At 44.6% G+C, this 21,556-nt stretch overlaps 1 protein-coding gene across 1 annotated transcript in view; it reads left to right on the top strand.

The window, feature by feature from the left end:
- The window catches only part of FRAS1 (Fraser extracellular matrix complex subunit 1), a 294,939-nt gene that overhangs the window by 215,701 nt on the left and 57,682 nt on the right, over window positions 1-21,556 (top strand). The window contains exons 48-53 of the mRNA XM_070949170.1: window positions 3,588-3,815; window positions 5,673-5,786; window positions 12,245-12,395; window positions 14,786-14,945; window positions 19,282-19,444; window positions 20,769-21,015. Of these exons, the coding sequence (XP_070805271.1) occupies window positions 3,588-3,815; window positions 5,673-5,786; window positions 12,245-12,395; window positions 14,786-14,945; window positions 19,282-19,444; window positions 20,769-21,015 (1,063 nt within the window). The remainder of the gene's footprint in view (window positions 1-3,587; window positions 3,816-5,672; window positions 5,787-12,244; window positions 12,396-14,785; window positions 14,946-19,281; window positions 19,445-20,768; window positions 21,016-21,556) is intronic.

Raw genomic sequence — 21,556 nt, 5'->3', positions numbered from 1 at the left:
CTCGTCTTACCACCACAACTGAGCCCAGAATTTATGTCTTTAAGTGAGACATGTGTTAAGTGAGTTTTGCCCCACTTTATGACCTTTTTTGCCACACTTGTTACGTGAATCCCTGCAGATGATAAATTAGTAACCCAGTTGTGAAGTGAATCTGGCTTTCCCATTGATTTTGCTTGTCAAAAGGTCGCAAAAGGGGATCACATGACCCCAGGACACGGCAACATCATAAATATCAACCAATATATCGGCCAAGCATCTGAATTTTGATCACGTGACCATAGGGAAGCTGCAATGGTCGTAAGCGTGAAAAAGGGTCACAAAGTCACTCTTTTCGGTGCCGTTGTAACTTTGAACGGTCACTAAATGAACTGTTGTAAGTTGAGGACTACCTGTATTCTGCTTTTTTGGTCAGGAACATGAGGCAAAGTTCATGGGGGAGGGTTGGGCCCTCCATGTCCACCTTTCTATTTTTGGCACCAAGAAAAATATGAGATACTTTGGGTTGACCCAAAGTCACCCATTGTTGTGGCCCGTCAGCAGCCTGTGTGGATTGTAGCTGATTCTGACAGCGAGGAGGCTGGTGTGGTGTTGCGCCAGCAGCCTGTGCAGCTGGCACTCGAGTCAGACAATGAGGAGGCTGGAGAAGATGTGGTGCCAGAGGCGGGGATTCAGCCAGGGCCTTCAGAACCTCCAAAAGCTCCTTTAAGTGAAGAGGATGAAGAGGAGGAGCGCAGAGCAGCCAAAAGGCAGGAGTGGCTCCACAGAAGGAGGTCTCCTCGAGAGTAAGGCTTGGGCCTAATTGGCCACTCCCTTAGCCTATTTAAGAAGGAATGCTGACTGAAGCAATTTGTAGGGAACAACCTTAGTTCACTCTACTTCGTGTCTGGATTCTCTGCAAATTGCTTCTGGGCTTCCTGCCAACCTTAGTAAGATTGTGATTACTTTATCTTTGGTTTCTTGTAAGCTGTTAAGAAAGTTTATTAACAGCCTTTGTTTTGAAAAAGACTGAGTTATTTTAGTAAATTAAGTTTTGTACAAACTTTGTGTATTCTGTGTTCTTTGGGGTCCGTAGCTGGGGCAGACCACCCGTGGTCCTTCCATGGCTGAGGGTGGACTACAACCCAGGCCATCCCAATGCTCATCACGATGCTGTGACTATATTGTTTTTCTGTAATTTTGTTATCGTCATAAACCGTCTTGAAAATCAGGATAAACAAGATACATTGATGAATAAATGAACACTTTCTCTCTGCTGATCTAATATTCTGAGATACGCTACCTCTGGGCAAGGAGGTTCTGTTTAGTTGGCAGAACTAATAGACCTTCCATGAAATTATCAAATTCTTATTCGGAGACATCTGAGGCAGCAACTGCCCTTCCTCAAGTGCTGAGTTTCATAAATTCCTCGTGCATGAAAAACGAAAGGCTTACTGGAGGCTACGGAGAACTGGATGCGATGAGATCTAGGTTTTGTCTGCAGAGAAGCAGTGACAGCAGTGATTCCGTGACATGTTAAGATTACAGCAGTGGCCAAAATTGTGGAAACCTTTTGGGAAAAGTGTATTTTCTAAAACTAGCTAATAACACCACTTTTTTTTTTTTTTTGGAGTAGTACCATAAAATTATATATCAACGGAAAGATAATTTAATCAAAAATGTAATGCAATAACTTTTACGAAGGATTTGCTATTAGAATAGCGGTTACAGCATTGTGTAAAAAGTGAAACACGTAGAAAAAACGAGATATACAAAAATTATCCCCATATCAGTTAATACTTAGTTGGGTAACCTTTAGCATGAATGACGGCCTTACAACGTCTTCCCGTGGAGTGAACCAAGTCTTTTAGTTCTGCAGCTGTTAGAATGTGAAACCAAGATTGAAGGATGGCTTCGATTAACTGGGTTTTATTGCTGGGTCGCTTCTGACTAACCAGTTTCTTTAGTCGGCTCCATAGATTTTCAATTGGGTTAAGGTCTGGGCTATTCCCAGGCCATTCCAGCAGTGGAATAGGATTATCTTGAAACTCCCCCCAAAAGTTATTATCCATCAAACCTCAAAAATACACCTTTCCCAAAAGGTTTCCACAATTTTGGCCACTACTGTATATGGTTTCTTGAGACGGATTTAAGGATTAGATCTCTTTGTTCTGATTCTTTGGCAGGAATTATAGGTAGTCTTCAACTTATGACCACAGTTGAGCCCAAAATTTCTGTTGCTAAGTGAGACAGTTAAGTGAGTTTTGCCCCATTTTACAACTTTTCTTGCCACCATTGTTAAGCGAATCACTGCATTTGTTAAGTTAGTAACATGGCTGTTAAGTGAATCTGGCTTCCCCATTGACTTTGCTTGTCGTACAATCACAAAAAGTGATTACACAACCCTAGGACACTGTAACCGTCATAAATATATGCCAACCGCCAAGCATCCAAATTTTGATCACGTGACCACGGGGATGCTGCAACAGTCATAAGTGTAAAAATTGATCATAAGTCACCGTTTTGAATGCCTTTGTAACTTTGAACGATCACTAAACGAATGGTTGTAAGTCGAGTTTGTTTTAACCGTCCCTTGATGGTCACATTTACATATTACGTTGAGCTAAAGGCTAGCCTATCCCATTACATACAGTTTTGCAGAATAAGTTTCTCGCGGAGTCTTCTTTAACAAGATTTATTGAGCCGGAAAGGATGCAGTTACAGTCCCAGAATTAATTCAGCAACTGTATTATTTCTCAGACAGAATGAATTGATGCCCTGAATCATCGTAGTGTAGAACAGGGGTGTTAAACTCATGTCGTCATGGACTCATCACATGACGTATCTGGCCCGTGGGCTGCGAGTTTGACACCCCTGGTGTAGAGGTTTCTAGAAGAATTGCTTTCCAGTGAAGTGGTCAGGTGGGCCTCTTTGCAGACTGTGGAGAACCTTAGAGCTGTCAGTTTACTAGGCCATCTCCTGAATCTTTATCCATCTGTGAACTAACCATCATAATCAGTGGTGGGATTCAAATAATTTAACAACCAGTTCTCTGCCCTAATGACCGGCTGGGTAGGCGTGGCCATGGTGGGCGTGGCCAGGGGGTGTGACAGGCAGCACTCGGCCTTCTGCACCCCACTGGGAGCAAAAACGGACGGGGGGGGGAACGTGCCGCCCCGTTTTGGGCCTAGTAGGCCTCCCTGCACTTACCTGGAAGCCAAAATGGGACGCGTGGTGACTCCTGGAAGGAGTGGGGTGTGGAGGGGAGGGTCTACCCAGCAATTTAACTACCGGTTCGCACTAACTTGCTGAATCCCACCACTGATCATAATGCAATGGGAGCCGAGGTGGCGCAGTGGTTAGAGTGCAGTACTGCAGGCTACTTCAGTTGACTGCTAGCTGCAGTTCAGCAGTTCAAATCTCACCGGCTCAAGGTTGACTCAGCCTTCCATCCTTCCCAAGGTGAGTAAAATGAGGACCCAGATTGTTGGGGGAAATATGCTGACTCTGTAAACCGCTTAGAGAGGGCTGTAAAAGCACTATGAAGCGATATATAAGTCTAAGTGCTATTGTTATTGCTATTCTCCTCACACATTTTGTTCTGTATGCAGGCCAAGTCTGTTACCTTTAGCATTGTGCAGCCTCCACGCCATGGCCAGCTGGAGCGCACCCATGATGGCCATCATTACCAACAGGCCCATGCCTTCTCCATGGAGGACGTCTTCCAGAACCGAATCAGTTACAGTCACGACGGGAGCAATTTTTTAGACGACCGTTTCACATTCACGGTGTCCGATGGAACCAATCCCTTTTTTGTGGTGGCAAAGGAGGGGAAAGAGGTCAGTGGGATAGCCAAAGGTCTCTACCTCAGAATTTGACTTTCACGTACATGGTACAATTTCTCACAGCTTGTGATGGCCGTTCGGATAGTAGGCCAAGAAATCCAACCTCAGTTTTTTCTATCTAGCCCTTGGGTGCAGAAAGTTAACAAGTCAATTAAGGCTTTTGCTCCCTGACATGGAAGAGCAGTGGAAAAGAGACCAAGAAGAGGTCATAGCCAGCTCTTGTAGTAAATTACTGTGGCTCAGTCTTTTATAGCTGTAAATATGTGATGGAATTTACTAATCTGGGTTCCCAGGAGAGAAAATGGGGGTGAATTCTAGAGGAATAAAAGGCAGCTCAATTCAAATAGTTTGGGTGAGAGAAAAGGGTGAAGACAGCCCCTTCCCTAATAGTTTTCTGAGAATATGCTTGTGTAGATGGTAGAGTGCTTTAATAATAATAATAACTTTATTGTCATTGTATGTGTATACATAGTATAACCATACTACGAAATTCACTTAACACCCAAAGACCAGGTCCAACACACATAACAATCCCCACACTCCCACCCACCACAATTCTCCACCCCTAAACCACCCAAACATCTACACAACAGACCAAGTAATGCTGTCCAACAGCTCACTGATGGTGGCCCTTTAGTTCATTTTTGAGTGCAACTATAGCTCTGGGATAAAAACTATTCAGAAAACGTGTGGTCCGCGTTTTAACTGTTCTGCCAGAAGGCAACAGTCCAAAAAGATTGTAAGCAGGATGCGGAGAGTCTCTGAGAATGTTGTGCAACTTCCTCAAACAGCGAGATTCGAAGATGTCGTCCAGGGCTAGTAGCTGGAGCCCAATGATATTCTGGGCAGTTTTAATTATTCTCTGTAGAGCTTTTTTTGTCCGCTACAGAGCTGCTCCCATACCGTGCAAGAATGCCCTATGTCAGGACACTCTCAATGGTGCTGCGAAGTAGATGGTGAGATAGATTTATCTTTCTGAGCATTCTCAGGAAGTATAGCCTCTTCTGTGCCTTCTTCACAAACATGTTAGCATTCATAGTCCATGAGAGGTCCTTCGAGATATAAATGCCCAGAAATTTAAAATTTTAGTTTGACAATATTCTCCTGTTCTGTTCTGTTCTGCTCTACTTTACATATATCTATTATTCTCTTTTCTTCTCACATCTATCCATTCTTCTGTTCTGCTCTGCTGGATCCTACCCTACCCTATTTTCTTGCCTTTATTACTTTTATAAAGAACTCAAGATGACGAACATAGCTAATACTCCTTCCTCCTTCTCCTATTTTTCCCACAACAATCCTGTGAGGTGGGTTGGACTGAGAGAGAGTAACAGGCCCAAAGACATCCAAGCGAGCTTTCATGCCTAAGGCAGGATTAGAACTCACCATCTCCTGGCTTCTAACCTTATGCCATTAACCATTAGACCAAACTGACATTGTAGGAAAGTTGTAAAATTGTATATCTCTGTTGTTAGTATTGTATTTTAACGTCTGATGTGTGTGTGTTTTTGTTTTTGTTTGTCTCTTTTTTGTGTGTTTGGTTTTAAAATGTAAAATACTCAATTTAAAAATATTTTTTTAAAAAAGGAAATCTGTTTGAAAGAATCACGGCATGTTTCTCTTGGGTTTTGGGCCTGATAAAATTGCACATAGGATCCGTATTTTCTTTTAAGGAGCTGCCTGACATATTAAATAGCTTAAGAGAAGTGAAAACCCATTTGTATACTTTGAAATACTGTTTTGAGTGACTTGACATAGGGACACAAAAGAACAGAAGGGCAATTTGTCCAGTATGGTAGATTCCGTACGGTTGCAGAAACAAATGTTCTGAATATCTATATTTTTTTTCAGATTGTGACTGCTGTACCCCAATGGTTTAGAATAGAAATTCTCCCTGTGGATGACGGGACTCCAAGAGTTGTCACTAATTTAGGTCTTCAATGGTTGGAATATATGAATGGCAAGGTGAGCTTTTATGTCTGATTTGTTTCAAAATTAGGCAACTCTGTCCTTTTTAATTTGCAAAAAAAATAAAAAAAAATAGGAAGATGAAGAACCAGAAAGAAATACCATTTTTGATTCTATGCAACCGTGGATGTTTCTGGCAGACCCCCAACTCATCTAAAGCATGAATTGTTTAAATTATGGTTTTATCATTAAACCACAACGGTGAGATTTACACAATGCATTCTATCATAAGCCATGATTTACACATGACTTACTGTATTTTTCAGACTTTAAGGCGCACCGGAGTATAAGACGCACCTAGATTTCGAAGAGGAAAACAAGAAAAAAAAAGGTTTTGGCCTCCGTGCGTCCGGTTTTTGCCCTTCCCGGCCCCCAGGAGCACTCTGCAGGCCTCCCAAACTTTCTGTGCTTCCTGTTTTTGTGAAAAGCGGGCCTGTTTTTGGCCTCCCCAAACCCCCACGTGTCCTGTTTTTGCCTTCCCTGGTCCCCAGGAGCACTCTGCAGGCCTCCCAAACCCTCTGTGCGTTAGATTTTTGCAAAAAAATCAGGTCCATTTTTGTGGAAAATGGGCCCGTTTTCGGGCTCCCAAACCCCCCTCGCGTCCTGTTTTTGTCCTGCCCAGCCCCCAGGAACACTCTGCAGGCCTCCCAAACCCTTCATGTGTCCCATTTTCGGCAAAAACAGATTTTGGCGAAAATGGGACATGTGGGGGGGGGATTCAGAAGGCCAAAAAAGGGCCATATTTAGTCTATAAGACACACAGACATTTCCACCTACTTTTTTGAGGGGGGGTGAAAGTGTGTCTTATAGTCCGAAAAATACGGTATATCAACTCCGTCCTTCAGTGAAATGAATGAAAAAAAAAATCATGCACTTTTTTGCTTTCAGCCCATTCGGGAGGTGTTCTGAGAACTATAAATGGAAACAACAAGCAAGAGTAGATTAAAGTTTATTTATTATATTATTTATGTATCGCCCTGTTCTCTATGACACTAGGGAGTATATAAATGATATACACGTAGCCCTCAACATACGACCCTAATACCTGACAACAACTATTTTTAAAAGCACACACCTCTCTCGCACAATTTTAGAATCTGCAGAGCCTGTGCTCTCACGCCACTCCAGTATTAGTGCAAAGGGGGTGGGCAATGATCTCGTGCAGCCTCCGGGGCCTCTGAAAATAAGTTTAATTTATTTGTACTTCATTTTTGCAATTATTTGACGTTTCTTTATACAATACACAGCATCAAACACGATTGGACTGTATTTGCCAGCAAAGTCAAGTTACCAATAAAGGAGAATATTTGTAGCTCAAGGTTGACCTGAGGGGTCCTTGGTGCTCTCTGATGTTTCTTGTATTGTATTCTTGCAGATGTTTCATTACCCAACTACCGTATTTTTCGGATAAAGACGCACCTTTTTTCCCCCCAAAAAGAGGGTGAAAATCTGGCCGCATCTTATACTCTGAATGTAGCCTCACCCAGCCTCGCAAACGGAGATTTCAGAGGCTGAAAAAAGCCTCTGAAAGAAGCTTCAGAAAAAAAGCCTCCAAACAGAGCTTCAGAAAAAAAGCCTCTGAAAGGCTTTTATCTAAAATAATATGGCAAGCAACAAAAGAAGAATCAGTAAAGGTTCTAACCAAACTATGCTAACAAATCTGGAGAACGACACACTAACCAACAGATCGGAAGAGGTTAATCTATATACCAATACCAAAGAAAGGAGATTGAACAGAGTACAGATAGTTCTTCAGAAAAAAAGCCCCCAAACAGAGCTTCAGAGGCTTTTTTTCTGAAGCTCTGTTTCAGAGGCTTTCAGAGGCAGAAAAAAAAGTTTTTTCTGAAACAGAGTTTCAGAGGCCGAAAAAAAAAAGCAAGGCACAGAGCTCACAACCAACGAACCTGTTGCTAAAATTCACCTCTGGGAACAACTGATTGGGGGTATTTCGGGAGGCCGATCCACCCGCCAATCAGCTTTTTTCTTATTTTCCTCCCCAAAAACTAAGGTGCGTCTTATACTCCGAAAAATACAGTAGGTAACATCTAGATATTACCTAGGTTGAGTAATAAAACGTTTGCAACAAAAAGAAGCAAGCTCAGAGACCCCTCCAAAGTCAACTTAAGCATTTTCTGAATATTTGACGTGCAAAGGCTGAAGGTTTTGTCATCACTGCTCTGGGACAACAGCATAGCTAAATATTCCTGGCTACAATTGACCACACACATAAAAAAAAAAAGATTGAGTGAAGTTCTCCAAGCGAAAGACTGAATTGTGTATGTTTTGGGAGAGTGCCCCTCCCTCTCACTGCTGCCAGCTGCTGTGATGAATGGAATAGACCTTGGCTGTTTGTTACATCAGCAGTTGTGGCGAAGCTAAGCAATCCATCTTAAGCTGTAAGGCCAAAGTTCCTAATAACACTGCTGTTCTTCCTCACCCGATGCTCTCGTTCCATAGGCTGCGGGCCCGTGATGTCTTATTCCTGGCTAATAGCATTTGCATTCCTTAAGTGGGGAGCTCTGATGGATTAATTGCTGTGATTAATCAAGTGGTGCTTCCATCACCCAGTGAAGAGGCCGAGAAATGGAAACAGATTTTAATTGCCAGCTGAGTAGGGTGCTCAGACACAACACACATTTCAACAGCGGGAAGAGTGACAAATGAGGATGCAAGTGACTTTTAAAGACTTTTGCACAGATTGCATTCGGGAAGGTCTGAAGTCTGCCTTGGGAACCGCTTCTTCGGTATCTAGCAAATAGCAATAGCACTGAAGACTTCTATACCGCTTCACAGTGCTTTATACTAGCCCTCTCTAAGCAGGTTGACAGAGTCAGCCTATTGCCCCCAACAATCTGGGTCCTCATTTTAGCGACCTCGGAAGCATGGAAGGCTGAGTCAACTTTGAGCCGGTGAGATTCGAACTGCCAAATTGCAGGCAGCCGGCAGGCAGCAGAAGTAGCTTACAGTACCGCACTCTAACCACTGCGCCACTGTAGCTCATGACTTGGCTCATCTATCAAAAGGTTTTGCATCAAGGACCCAGATTTAGGAGAATATAGGCCAGTGATGGCTAACCTTTTTGCCATCGCGTGCCAGGAGTGGGGGGCAGGGGGGTTCACGCATGTGTGTGCCCACACCCATAATTCTATGCACCCCGCCCCCGCACATGTGACCCCCCTCCCCCCCGCTCCTGGCACGTGATGGCCCAGTAGGCCTTTTTTCTGTCTCACCTGGCTCCAGATCCTCTCTATGAGTCTGGGTAGGGCGAAAACAGCCTTCCCCACCCCCATAGAGGCCCTCCGGAGGCCAGAAACAGCCCGTTCCCAACTTCCGGTTGGACAGGAAGTGACTTTTTTGCTGTCCCCAGCCTCCAGAGATTCCTAGAGAGACCCTGGAGCCAGGTCAGAAAGAAAAACGGGCCTCCCCCGCCCCCCAAACCAGGCCCTCCGGAGGCAGGAAACGGCCTGTTTCCCTACTTCTGGTGGGCCTAGAAGGCCTGAAAATCAGCTGGCCGGCCCGCGCATGCGCGCAGGAGCTGAGTTCGCGTGCCCACTGATATGGCTACGCGTGCCACCTGTGGCACACATGCCATAGGTTCACCATCACGGATATAGGCAATAGCATAACACCAGAAGATCTGAAAAAGTTGAAGAGAGCCAAGGTGGTTCAAGGATGAAGGGGTTGTTGTAGAACAAGGGTGATTGAGGTTCAAACCCAGCCTAGGCCAGGGAAGCTCATGGGTGGCGTTCAATCAGTTATTCTCTCTTATGCCAACCTACCCCACCAGGTTGTTGTGAGGATACCATGAAAGATGTAAGCCTGATGTCTTGGAGAAAACAGTAGAACGACCTGCCTCCAGAAGTTGCGAATGCTCCAACACTGGAAATTTTTAAGAAGAGGTTGGACAACCGTTTGTCTGAAATGGTATAGTGCCATGATGGCGAACCTATGGCACGCGTGCCCAAAGTGGCACAGGGAGCCATGTCGCCTGGCATGCGCGGCATCGCCCGTTCCTCTTCCGGGTTTCTGGCGCGCATGCGCATGCAACAATCAGCTGACTTTTGTGCATATGGCAGTGCCAGAAACCGGAAGAGCTGGTCTTCCGTTTCCTGGCGTGAGCATGCGCGCCAGCCAGCTGATTGGCGCATGCACATGTGCAGCAGTAACCGGAAGACTTGCTCACCCGGTGCGCATGAAGCGTTCCCTTTTCGGCACTCGTTGCCAAAAAGGTTCACCATCACTGGTATAGTGCTTCCTTCCTAAGCAGGGGGTTGGACTAGAAGACCTCCAAGCTCCCTTCCAACTCTGTTATTCTGTTCTGTTTTGTTCTGTTCTGTTCTGTTCTACTCTAGTCTATTCAGATATATAGTGTTTAAAAGAGTGGTGCTGTGGCCTAGAGGTGGAGCTCTCGCCTCACAATCAGGAGGTCGTGACTTCGATCCCAGGTAGAGGCAGATATTTCTCTCTCTGGGCACACTGAGAATATGTCTGCTGAACAAAACTCCGCATTGGTGACAGGAAGGGCATCCGGCCAGTCAACACTCTGCTAGCTCCATTCAGTTGCCCAGACTCCACCCCGCAAGGGATTATGGCATCGTTAAAAGAAGATGATATATAGTGTTTAAAAGGTGAAATCTTTTTCCCCTCATTCCATCTCTCTGCTAAACAACTAATTCCCACAACACTGTCAAACTACAATATCTAGTAAGGCTGTATTCTATGATTATTCTCATCTTTCCTATTACTTATCTCCTTATGTTCTTATGACTATAACTTTGTTGCTTGTATCTTACGATTTATATTGTGTACTTAGTATTCCAGTATGATTTATGTTGATTGCTTATTTAGCATCCTATGGCTATCACTCAATGTTGTATTTTAGGATTGATGCTGAATATATTTTTACGTATATTTTACGTATACGTATTTTACGTATATTTTTCATGACTATGATCGCGATTGATCACTTATTGCTTGTGCGTACACTGAGACCTTATGCACTGGAGACAAATTTCTTGTGTTGTTAAGTACTTACGGGACCGCCTTCTGCCACCAATAGCCTCCCACCGGCCGGTTCGCTCCCACAGAGAGGGCCTCCTCAGGGTGCCGTCAGCCAGACAATGCCGGCTGGCGACCCCCAGGAGGAGAGCCTTCTCTGTGGTGGCACCTACCCTTTGGAACAATCTACCCCCAGAGATACGAGTGATCTCCGACCTCCGGACTTTTCGTCGGGCCCTAAAAACTTATTTTTTTCAGTTAGCCGGTCTGTCTTGATTTTAGGGTTGGTTTTAAAATTTTGATACTGACTTTAAATTGACAAGTTTTGAATTATGGGCCAAATTTATTAATTATTTTAAATCTATTTTTAATTGTCATGTTATGTATAAATGTTTTTATTTTGGCTGTTCACCGCCCTGAGTCCGAAAGGAGAAGGGTGGTATAGAAGTTTGAATAATAAATAAATAAATAAATAAATAAATAAATAAATAAATAAATAAATAAATAAATAAATAAATAAATTATTACAGTTGTTAAGTTAGTAACACAGTTGTTAAGTGAATCTGGTTCCCCAGTGACTTCGCTTGTCAGAAGGTTGCAAAAGGGGATCACATGACCCTGGGACACCGCAGTCATTATAACTATGAACAGTTGCCAAGCATTTGAATTTTGATCACACGACCATGGGGATGCTGCAATGGTCATAAGTGTGAACAAGTGTGTAGTCAGTTTTTTCATTGCCATTGTAACTTCAAACAATCACTAAACAAACTGTTGTAAGAGTTGAGAAATACCTGTACAGAGCAAGCCCCTTGTGTTTGAGTTTCCAGAGTTTACATGGGCTAGGGCCGTGATGGCGAACCTATGTCACGCATGCCACAGGTGGTACGCAGAGCCCTCTCTGTGGACACGCGAGCTATCGCCCAGCTCAGCTCCACCGTGCATGTGGGCGTGCCTCCTGCCAGCCAGCTGATTTTCACATCTCTGGCTCGGGGGCAGGATGCATGCGAGAGACATGTGTGCATGCGTGGGATCTCATACGCATGCATGAGGGCAGGAGGGGGCTTTGTGTGCATGCGCCCCCCCCAGCCCATTTTTGGTCCCAGGAAGCTTCAGGGAGGCCTGCCAGCTCCCAAAATGGGCTGCGGGGGTGTCACGTGCACATGCGCAGGGGGAGCGTGTGGGGGGGTCATGCACGCATGTGTGGGGGGCATGGTGTGTGGGGAGCATTGCATTATGGGTGTGGGCACACGCATGCTCGACCCTCCCCAGCGCTCCCCCCCGCTTTTGGCACACGACGGCAAAAACGTTAGCCATCACTGGACTAGGGATTATGGTACTTGTAATCCAAAACATGTATGAGGTACCAGATGGGGAAGAAATATGTTAGTAGGATTTCATTTTTAAATCTCAGGGTTTACAAACTCTTCTTCACTGGTTTCTGCTCTTCCATCTAGCCAAAAAATGTCATCACTAAGAAGGAACTGTTGACTATGGACCCTGATACAGAAGACAACCTCCTGATCTATGAAATAACAACGGGCCCCAAATATGGTTACGTGGAGAAGAAATTGCAGCCAGGAACGATGGTGACTACCTTTACGCAAGGTATAAGCCATGTTGGCATTTGCTCTTTGGTGTCGTATTTTCTTACTCTTACTGAGTGTAGTCAGAGGTGGCCTTCACATAATTTAACAACCGGTTCGCCTAGTGCAGAACCGAAAAAGTGCTTGCGTGTGGCTACAAACACACAGCAATTTCCTGTGTGCGGCTTCCAGCACACCTTCTCAGGCAGCTGTGGTAAATAGAGCGGGCAAGGCACGGAAATCAGCTGGGCTGCGTGGGCAGGGCAAGCGAACCAGAGAGTGAGATATATAGGACAGGATAGCGCCGGGGATGGTGTGGTCCGCCAGCAGCCTGCAGAGCTGGCAGCGGAGTCGGACAGTGAGGAGGCTGGGGAGGACAATGGGCCAGTCCTGGAATTTTGGGGAAGGCCCAGATGAGGGCTCTGTGTTGGAGGCAGAGATGGGGCCAGGGCCATCTGGGAGTGATGTGCGGACTCCGGAGCCTCCAGAGTCAGACAGCAGAGAGGCAGAGTAACAGGAGAAACCTGTTCCTAGTGCACGCATGCGCAGAGCTGCCAGAAGGCAAGAGCAGCTAAAGCAAAAGGGACGACTCGGGAGTAAGGCCAGGAGATGATTGGGCCCTCCCATAAGGCTTAAAAGAGAAACAAAGGCACTTGGGCCTTTTTGCAGGAAAGCCACGTTGCTAACTCTGTTTCCAGTCAGCATCTCTTGTTTGTTTCTGAACTTCGTGGGGCTTTGCCAAGTAAGGCCTTTGGCAGGGTGTCAAAGAAGATAAAGGTTGGTGATTATCCCAAAGGACTTCTTCCGAAGGATTTGTTTTGCAACTAATTGGGACTCAGCTGGAAATGAACGTAATTCTCAGCTGTTACAATAAAATAGGTTTGTTTGGGACTAATTGTGTCTTGTAATGACTCAGTAAGCCTAGGTCACAACAGGGGCGGGTGGGCAGGCCCAGCCGGTGGTCGGAACTACCGGTTCACCTGAACCAGTCCGAACCGGCAGCAGCCTACCTCTGAGTGTAGTCCTTTTCTCTTGGAGGAATGGAAGGAGATGCTGAATGAACCTGGATAATACAGAGAAGATTGAACATGACCCACCAATTTTGTTGGCAACAAACCCACCTGGGGAAAAATAGCAAAGCAGAACTCTGAATCTGACAATCAGGGAAAACGTCTAAATAGATTCTCAATCATCCAGGTTGCAGTTGTCCCAAAGGTGCTTTTTTTCCCAAAAGGCAACTGGACTTTCTTAATTTTTCCTTTGAAAGTGCTTCGCTTCTCCGCCAAGAAGCTTCTTCCGAGAAGATTCCGAACTGAAGAAGCTTCTTGGATGAGAAGCGAAACCTCTCCGAGGACATAAACAATCAGGGAAGACATCCGAAGAGCCATCTTTGTGTTTTGCGCTCAAGTTGGTTGCTATCACTGATTGTATTCCCACTCCATCAGCGAGCCATGGTTTATTTAACCATAATAGCTAGACCAAGCCACAGTTGGAGGGGACCTTGTACAGAGGTGGTATTAAGCCGGTTTGGACCAGTTCGGGCGAAATGGTAACGGAAATTTTAACTGGTTCGCTGAACCGGTAAATACCACCTCTGGCTGGCCCTTCCCCCGCCCACCTGTCACTCACCCCCACCCCGTCCGCCCGGATTTTTGGATTGACCTGGCATGCAGAGACTATGGCTTAATGCTAACCATTCGATCCCATGAGATTAACTATAAATCCCATGAGGAAGTTTTAATTAAAGAGTTAATTTTTTGCCTTAATCTTCTCCTGAAACTCCCCACTCTTCAAACTGATGGAGAATGTCTAATATTCTTAGATTCAGGGAAAATAAGAAACATTTCCTTTCCATATCAAGGTTTAGTTTACACAATTCTTCTCTAATCCCAGTACTTGCTTTTCTAGCTGGCTGCATTCCAGTCTGGTGCCCTCTACCTGTTTTTTTTTTTCTTTCTTCTTCTAAAGTTCTAAAGTATCTTTTTTGAATGACCAGTATTCTGAGTGTGGCCAGATAGATCCTTAGAAAATAATTAAAATATGGTCAGTTTGATATTCCCTTTCCTAATGATGCACAAAATAAAGTTTGTTTTTATGGGTTGATTGCTTAACTCATAAGCAATTTCATTGAATGCTGCAGCCTCCAAGAACCTTATTTATTTGGTCATCTTCAGTTGAGGCTCCATTGGGCTCTAGCTGAAATGAATAGTGTTTCCCAGCATGGATCATTTTATAAAATGTTGCACTGATAGGCTGAGATACGGCGAAATCGTTTTTGAGCAACAGGGATTGTTCCGCATCCAGAAATTAGATTAGCACGGAGGCTATTATCGTGGTTTGCAAAGGAATGTAAAAAAAATAAAAAAAGGTCTTTAATTCCGGGATTAATTTGTTGAAGTCTTTATCTAACAGAGGACGTGAATTTGGGATTGATCCAGTATGTGCTACATGAAGAGAATATTCAAAGGACAGAGGATAGTTTTCAGTTTCTGGTGAAGGACAGCAAACCCAGCATTGTTGCTGATAATATCTTCCATATTCAGTGGTCCGTTATCAGCTTTCAACATATGAGGTACCCCACTTACCAGCTTTTTCTTAATACAATGCAGGAATGTAATTATTCAGCCGTTTGACGGAATTGTTACTGTTACCATGCCATAGCATCAGTGGTGGGATTCAGCTGGTTCACACTGGTTCAACTGAACCGGTTGTTAAATTACCCCCACCCCCACCCCTCTAGCCAGGGGTGAAATGCTCCCGGTTCGGACCGGATCGCCCAATCTGGTAGCAATGGCGGCAGGTGGTTCGGAGAACCGGTAGCAAAAATTTCTGCCCCCCCCCCCAAGCCCAGCTGAGCTGCGCGATCATCAGAGGCTGTTTTTTTTTTTTACTTTTAAAAGCATTTTTTTCTACAACCTCTTCAGCCGACAAAAAGGCTTTTAAAAGTAAAAAAAAAAGCCTCTGATGATCGCGCGGCTCAGCTGAAATCGTCAGAGGCTTCTAAAAGCATTTTTTTCTGCAACCTTTTTGGCCGAAGAGGTTGTAGAAAAAAAAAAAATGCCTTTAAAAGGCTCTGGCGATCCCAGCTGAGTTGCCTGATCGTCAGAGGCTTCTAAAAGCATTTTTTTCTGCAACCTCTTAAGGTTGTAGAAAAAATGCTTTTAAAAGTTTTTTTTAAAAAATGTTGGCCACGCCCACCCAGTCACATTACTCCCACCCCCACCAAGCCACGCCCATAGAACCGGTAGTAACAAATTTTAGATTTCACCTCTACCTTGCTATCAAAGTGTATCCTGGGCGCTGCGCTGCGGTGTAATGGAGAAATGGGCAACGGAGTGGCCAGTGCGAGGGAAGGAGGAGGCCTCTTTCCCTCTTTCTTCTCCCTGCTCCTTCTCCTTCCTCATGCCATCTGCTCTATTGCCCATTTCTCCATTGCAGCGCAGCACCCAGGATCCACTTTGTTAAGGATATTGTTGTTGTGTTACCAACCAGCAGAGTGTAGAGCACAGAGAAACGTTGCTGAGAGCAATGAATAAGAGATGTGCAAACTGGTTTATCAAAAGTTTACTTTATAGTGAAAAAACAATCTCATAGTCTTTAAATCAATCCAAGTCTTTGCCAGTTAAATCAGTCCGAAGTTACAGATATCTTCTTACCAGACAAACAGTAGTTGGTTAGAATAACAAACTCACTCTGGTTCACAAACCATGATGTTAGCAGATCCATCCAACGATGATAGCACAATGATAGCAACTCCTCACACAATGGTAGCTTATCATCAACTGAATACGTTACAGTACCTTTCTTAAATACGTTCACAACTAATTACAGCATGACTCAGCATTACAATGAATCAGCAGGAAAACTTTAAAGTCACACAATACATATTCACATTAAAGTCACAGAACACATATATTGCCTGGACAACTTGTTAGGCTCAAACCATATCCTAACACACTTTGATAGTGGGCGGGGGGGGAGGATAATTTAATAACTGGTTCACCCAGGGTCAGGTTGGCCGTCGCGAGAGGTTCATCCCACATGTTTGGAGGAGCTGGAGGACGGGGATGGGCCATGCCTCCTATGACAGCCAACCTGACCCTGGCCGAACCGGTTGTTAAATTCTTTGAATCCCACCACTGCATAGCATGTTTACTGTCAGCAGCTAGCAAGTTCCTCCTTTCTTAACGGATGGTGGCTTTAATGTACCTTATTTCAGAAAAACTAATATTTTAAATAAGCACATACGAAAAAAAATCACCTTGAAGTGAAATAAAAACTTATGGAATGTCATGTGATAGAATTTGTTTTATGCTGTTGCTAGAAGGCAAAGATGCTGGAAATAACAGAATAACAGAGTTGGAAGGGACCTTGGAGGTCTTCTAGCCCAACCCCCTTCTCAAGCAGGAGACCCTACTCCATTTCAGATAAATGGCTGTCCAATCTCTTCTTAAAAACTTCCAGTGTTGGAGCACCCATAACTTCTGAAGGCAAGCCGTTCCGTGGATTAATTGGAACATGGGGCTACATGGGGCTGCCCTTAAGGTGCACCCGGAAGCTCCAGCTGGTCCAGAATGCGGCCGCGCGGGTTGTTACGGGAGCCCCTCGTTACTCCCGTGTAACACTTCTCCTGCGCGAGCTGCACTGGCTACCAGTGGTCCTCCGGATCCGCTTCAAGGTGCTGGTATTGACCTATAAAGCTGTACATGGCTTAGGTCCAGGGTATTTGCAGGACCATCTCCTGCCTGCTTCCCACCGTCCTGTCCGCTCCCATAGGGTTGCTCTCCTCAGGGTACCATTGACCAGGCAATGCCGTCTGGCAATGCCCAGGGGTAGGGCATTCTCCGTGGGCGCCCCTACCCTCTGGAACGAACTACCCACCGAGCTCCGGACAGCCCCGGATCTCCGCTCCTTCCATCGAGGCCTGAAGACTTGGTTATTCCAACGAATGGGCTGATTCTGATCCTTGGGTTTTTATTATTTATTATTTTTGTTAGGGTGTGTGTAAAAAGTATTTGTTGCTTGTGCAACGAGCAGAGCAGAAACACACAGGGAAGGAGATAAACGTGTAGCTCGTGTGAGAAAAATACTTTATAGATAACAAGCAGTCTCGGTGTAAGTAAAACAGTCCAAGGTCATAAACAGTAATATCAGTCCAGTAAGTATCTTCCCTTACCAAAGCAAACAGACTTTAGTAACTCTTGGTATACAGTACCATATAACAGACGCAATAAGCAACAGGATACAATCAGGTATCAATCCGGAAGAAGCAGGAAGAAGGAACGCTTCTCTGTGCTGCTTATTTATGCACTGTAGCCTAATTACAGGGTTCAGCAAACCCTGATTACGTGGCTCAGTTGTTTCTTAAAGAAACAGATATATTGCCTGACCAACAAGTTAGGAGTAAGCTGCAAGCTGAACCTAACAATTTTAATCTGTTTTAGTGGGTTTTTATTATTGTATGTTTTTAACCTGTGTTCGCCGCCCTGAGTCCTTCGGGAGAAGGGCGGCATATAAATTCTGTAAAATAAATAAATAAATAAATAAATTGTTCTCTTTTCTGTCTGGAAATTTCTCCTTAGTTCGAGGTTGCTTCTCTCCTTGATTAGTTTCCATCCGTTGCTTCTTGTCCTACCTTCAGGAGAATAGGTTGAACCCTTCTTCTTTGTGGCAGATCCTTAGATATTGGAATATTACTATAATGTCACCCCTAGTCCTTCTTTTCATTAAATTAGACAAGAAAGTGACAAGGAACTGCAAACATCTTATAGAAGGACAAGAGAAATGCAAGTGGACCATGGATGAAGAAGAGGGTTGGACATTCATATGTTGAACAAAGCATTTTTCCATTCGTTTTTACTTCAGCTGGTATATTTTATGTGTGATTTGTTGATAATCTGCTCCAAGAGGCTTTATTTAACCTGCTTGGTATATCTGGGCTTTTGCCAAGTTGTATTTGTTGCTCTTGTTTCTTACTTTCCTTTTTTTTCTTCTTCTGGAGTTGAATTAAACGAATTTGATTAGACTGAATTGTCCCCAATGAAGGGAGATTTCACATTTTCAATAAAAGAAGAGAAAGTAAGCACATTGAAGTTAATTAAGTCGTTATAAATTGCAAGTTAACTTTTTAATTTGCTACTGGGAACGATAGACTGAAGGAACACATGGTATAAACCTCCTAATATACAGCAGTGGCCAAAATTGTGGAAACCTTTTGGGAAAAAGTGTATTTTCTAAAACTAGCTGATAACACCACTTCTTTTTGGAATAATACCATAACATAATATATCAATGAAAAGATAATTTAATGAAGAATGTAATGCAATAATTTTTATGAAGGATTTGCTATTAGAATAGCAGTTACAGTATAAAGAAGAAAAGTGAAACACGTAGAAAAAAACGAGATATACAAAAATGATCATCATAGAAAAAAGCGAGATATACAAAAATAGTTGTGTAACCTTTCGCATGAATTATGGCCTTACAACGTCTTCCCATGGAGTGAACCAAGTCTTTTAGTTCTGCAGCTGTTATCATGTGAAACCAAGATTGAAGGATGGCTTCTCTTAACTGGGTTTCATTGCTGGGTCGCTTCTGACTAAGAAGTTTCTTTAGTCGGCTCCATAGATTTTCAATTGGGTTCAGGTCTGGGCTATTCCCAGGCCATTTCAGCAATGGGATATGATTAACTTGAAAATAAAAAAAAAAAAGTGGTGCTATTAGCCATCAAACCTCAAAAATACACTTTCCCCAAAAGGTTTCCACAATTTTGGCCACTACTGTAAGTCTAACATAAATACTGAACTGAGGAGGACTCATTTCAATGCATTCTTCCCTGATTCACAAACTTTGGGTTGCTCCCACTCTGTGATCTGAAGGAAACCCATTCTGTCCGTCTTTCTTTCCAGCTACAACATCAGTGAAAAGGCCGGTTCCGTCAGTGTGGCTGTGAGGAGGGCAGGAAACCTCAAACAATACGCTATTGTCCTGTGCCGTACAGAACAAGGAACGGCCACCTCTAGTTCAAGTTCTCAACCAGGGGAACAGGATTACCTTGAATATGCTAGCCAGGTGAGTGCAGGAAATTAATTATACTATATAGCCAGGGGTGGGCTTCAAAAATTCTCTGCCTGGTTGCTGGGTGGGCGTGGCCTAGTCGGTCTCCTACACCACAGCGGGATGTGTGTGCATTTTTGCCTTCCCCAGGCTCCAGAGGCTTTTCTTGAGCCTCCAGGAGGGTAAAAATGGCCTCCCCAGGCTCCGGAGGCCTTCTGGAGGCTGGAAACGGTCCCATTTCTGGCCTTCCTGAACTTCCAATAGGCCTGTTTTTGCCCTCCCCAAGCTTCCACACGCACCCTGCATTTACCTGCATCCAAAACGGGCTGCGTGGGGACTCCTGGGAGGAGTGGGGCCGGGGGGGGGCAGGGTCAGTGGTGGGTTGCCCCCGGTTAGCACCGGTTCTATAGAACCGGTAGTAAAACCAATGGGAGGCCCCGCCCACCGACCCCGCATGCGCAGAGTAGAGAGAGCGCGCGCAAGCGAAGCAAGCACACGCACGCAGCCCCACTGCGAACCAGTAGTAAAGGTAAGTAGAACCCACCCTTGGGCAGGGCCAGCCAGGAGTGGGATTTGGGGGTTCTCCGAACTGCACAGAATCTTAGCTAGAGGTTCTCCCAAACCCTTGCGAACCCCCAGCAGCCCACCCCTGTGTATAGCCCAGTAGAAGTTCTAGAACCAAAGGACTTGAAAGACTGTTTCACTTTAAAGAAGAATCAGCCAAACTACCTCCTAGCATGGTCAGGAAGTGATGTGAAGGCAACAACCATCACTAAAGATCATTGATGAAGATTCTGATTGTTTAGGGCAGGGGTCTCCAAACTTGGCAACTTTAAGACTCTTCAGCCAGCCATGGAAATCTGGGAGTTGAAGTCTCAGTCATCCAGGGCACGGTTCTTCAGCTCTGACTGGATGGTGGGAAATGGAATGGATTTATACTCCTTGCAGGCAGCTGGTCATTTGCATCCCTTTAGCGAGTCGTTGAGGCCACCTGGAGGTTTATCTGTGTCCTCAGGGTCACCTGAGCGGTGCAAATGGGTGTGGAGCCTTCTTGGAACTGTTGAAACTGTTGAAACCCTTCCGTTCCCTGCCATCCAGTCAGAGCTGAAGAAGCTTCTTGGATGAGAAGCGAAACGTCTTCAAAGAAAAAAAAACAGAAAGTCCAGTGGCCTCTTGAAAAAGCATGACAACCATGACCTTGGATGACTGAGAATCTCCATAGACTCTGTCCTGAAGCTCATCATGAATGGTGGTGAATCCAAATCAAATCTGCCAGTCCTAGTAAAGACGGAGTATTCATTGACTGTTTCCACCTGCTGTTACTTGTCAACCCATGTAGGTGCAGTTCGATGAATGGGAAGACCTCAAAACCTGCACCATTGTTATCCATGATGACGGAATCTTTGAGGGCGTAGAGAGCTTCACCGTTGAGTTGAGTATGCCAGCGTATGCCTTGCTGGGCAACATCACTGCGACCCAAGTCTTCATTAATGATGTAGAAGATGAGCCCACCCTGCAGTTTGACAAGAAGGTCTACCATACCAGTGAGAGTGCCGGCATCCTCTCTGTCCCCATTGAAAGGAAAGGTTGGTTGACATACAGGAACAAGTTAGCTTTAACTCCACCCATAGAATGCAATCGCGTTTAATTCAGGCTACAGGTAGTCCTCGACTTACGACCCCAGTTGAACCCAAAATTTCCACTGTTAAGCGAGGCAACGGTTAAGTGAGTTTTAGCCCCATTTTATGACTTTGCTTGCCGTGGTTGTTAAATGAATCGTGGCAGTTGTTAAGTTAGTAACATGGTTGTTAACTGAATCTGGCTTCCCCATTGACTTTGCTTATTAGAACGTTGCAAAAGGTGATCACATGACCCCCGGGACACTGCAGGGGTCATAAATATGGGTCATTTGCCAAGTGTCTGAATTTTGATCACATGACCATGGGGATGCTGCAAGTGGTCGTAAGTGTAAAAAATGGTGAGGTCGCTTTTTCCAGTACTGTTGTAATTTTGAACGGTCACTAAACAAAACTGTTGTAAGTCAAGGACTACCTGTACACACTCAACATGCTTATCGTATTTTTCGGACTATAAGACACACTTTTATGTCTCCCAAAAGGGGGCGAA

This window comes from Pituophis catenifer, unplaced genomic scaffold, assembly GCF_029215685.1.
Source record: "Pituophis catenifer annectens isolate HBS135680 unplaced genomic scaffold, rPitCat1.0.hap2 SCAF_8, whole genome shotgun sequence".
NCBI classification, from domain to species: domain Eukaryota; kingdom Metazoa; phylum Chordata; class Lepidosauria; order Squamata; family Colubridae; genus Pituophis; species Pituophis catenifer.
The sequence above is the reverse complement of the archived record's forward strand: the minus strand, read 5'-3'. Positions and strand labels throughout refer to the sequence as shown.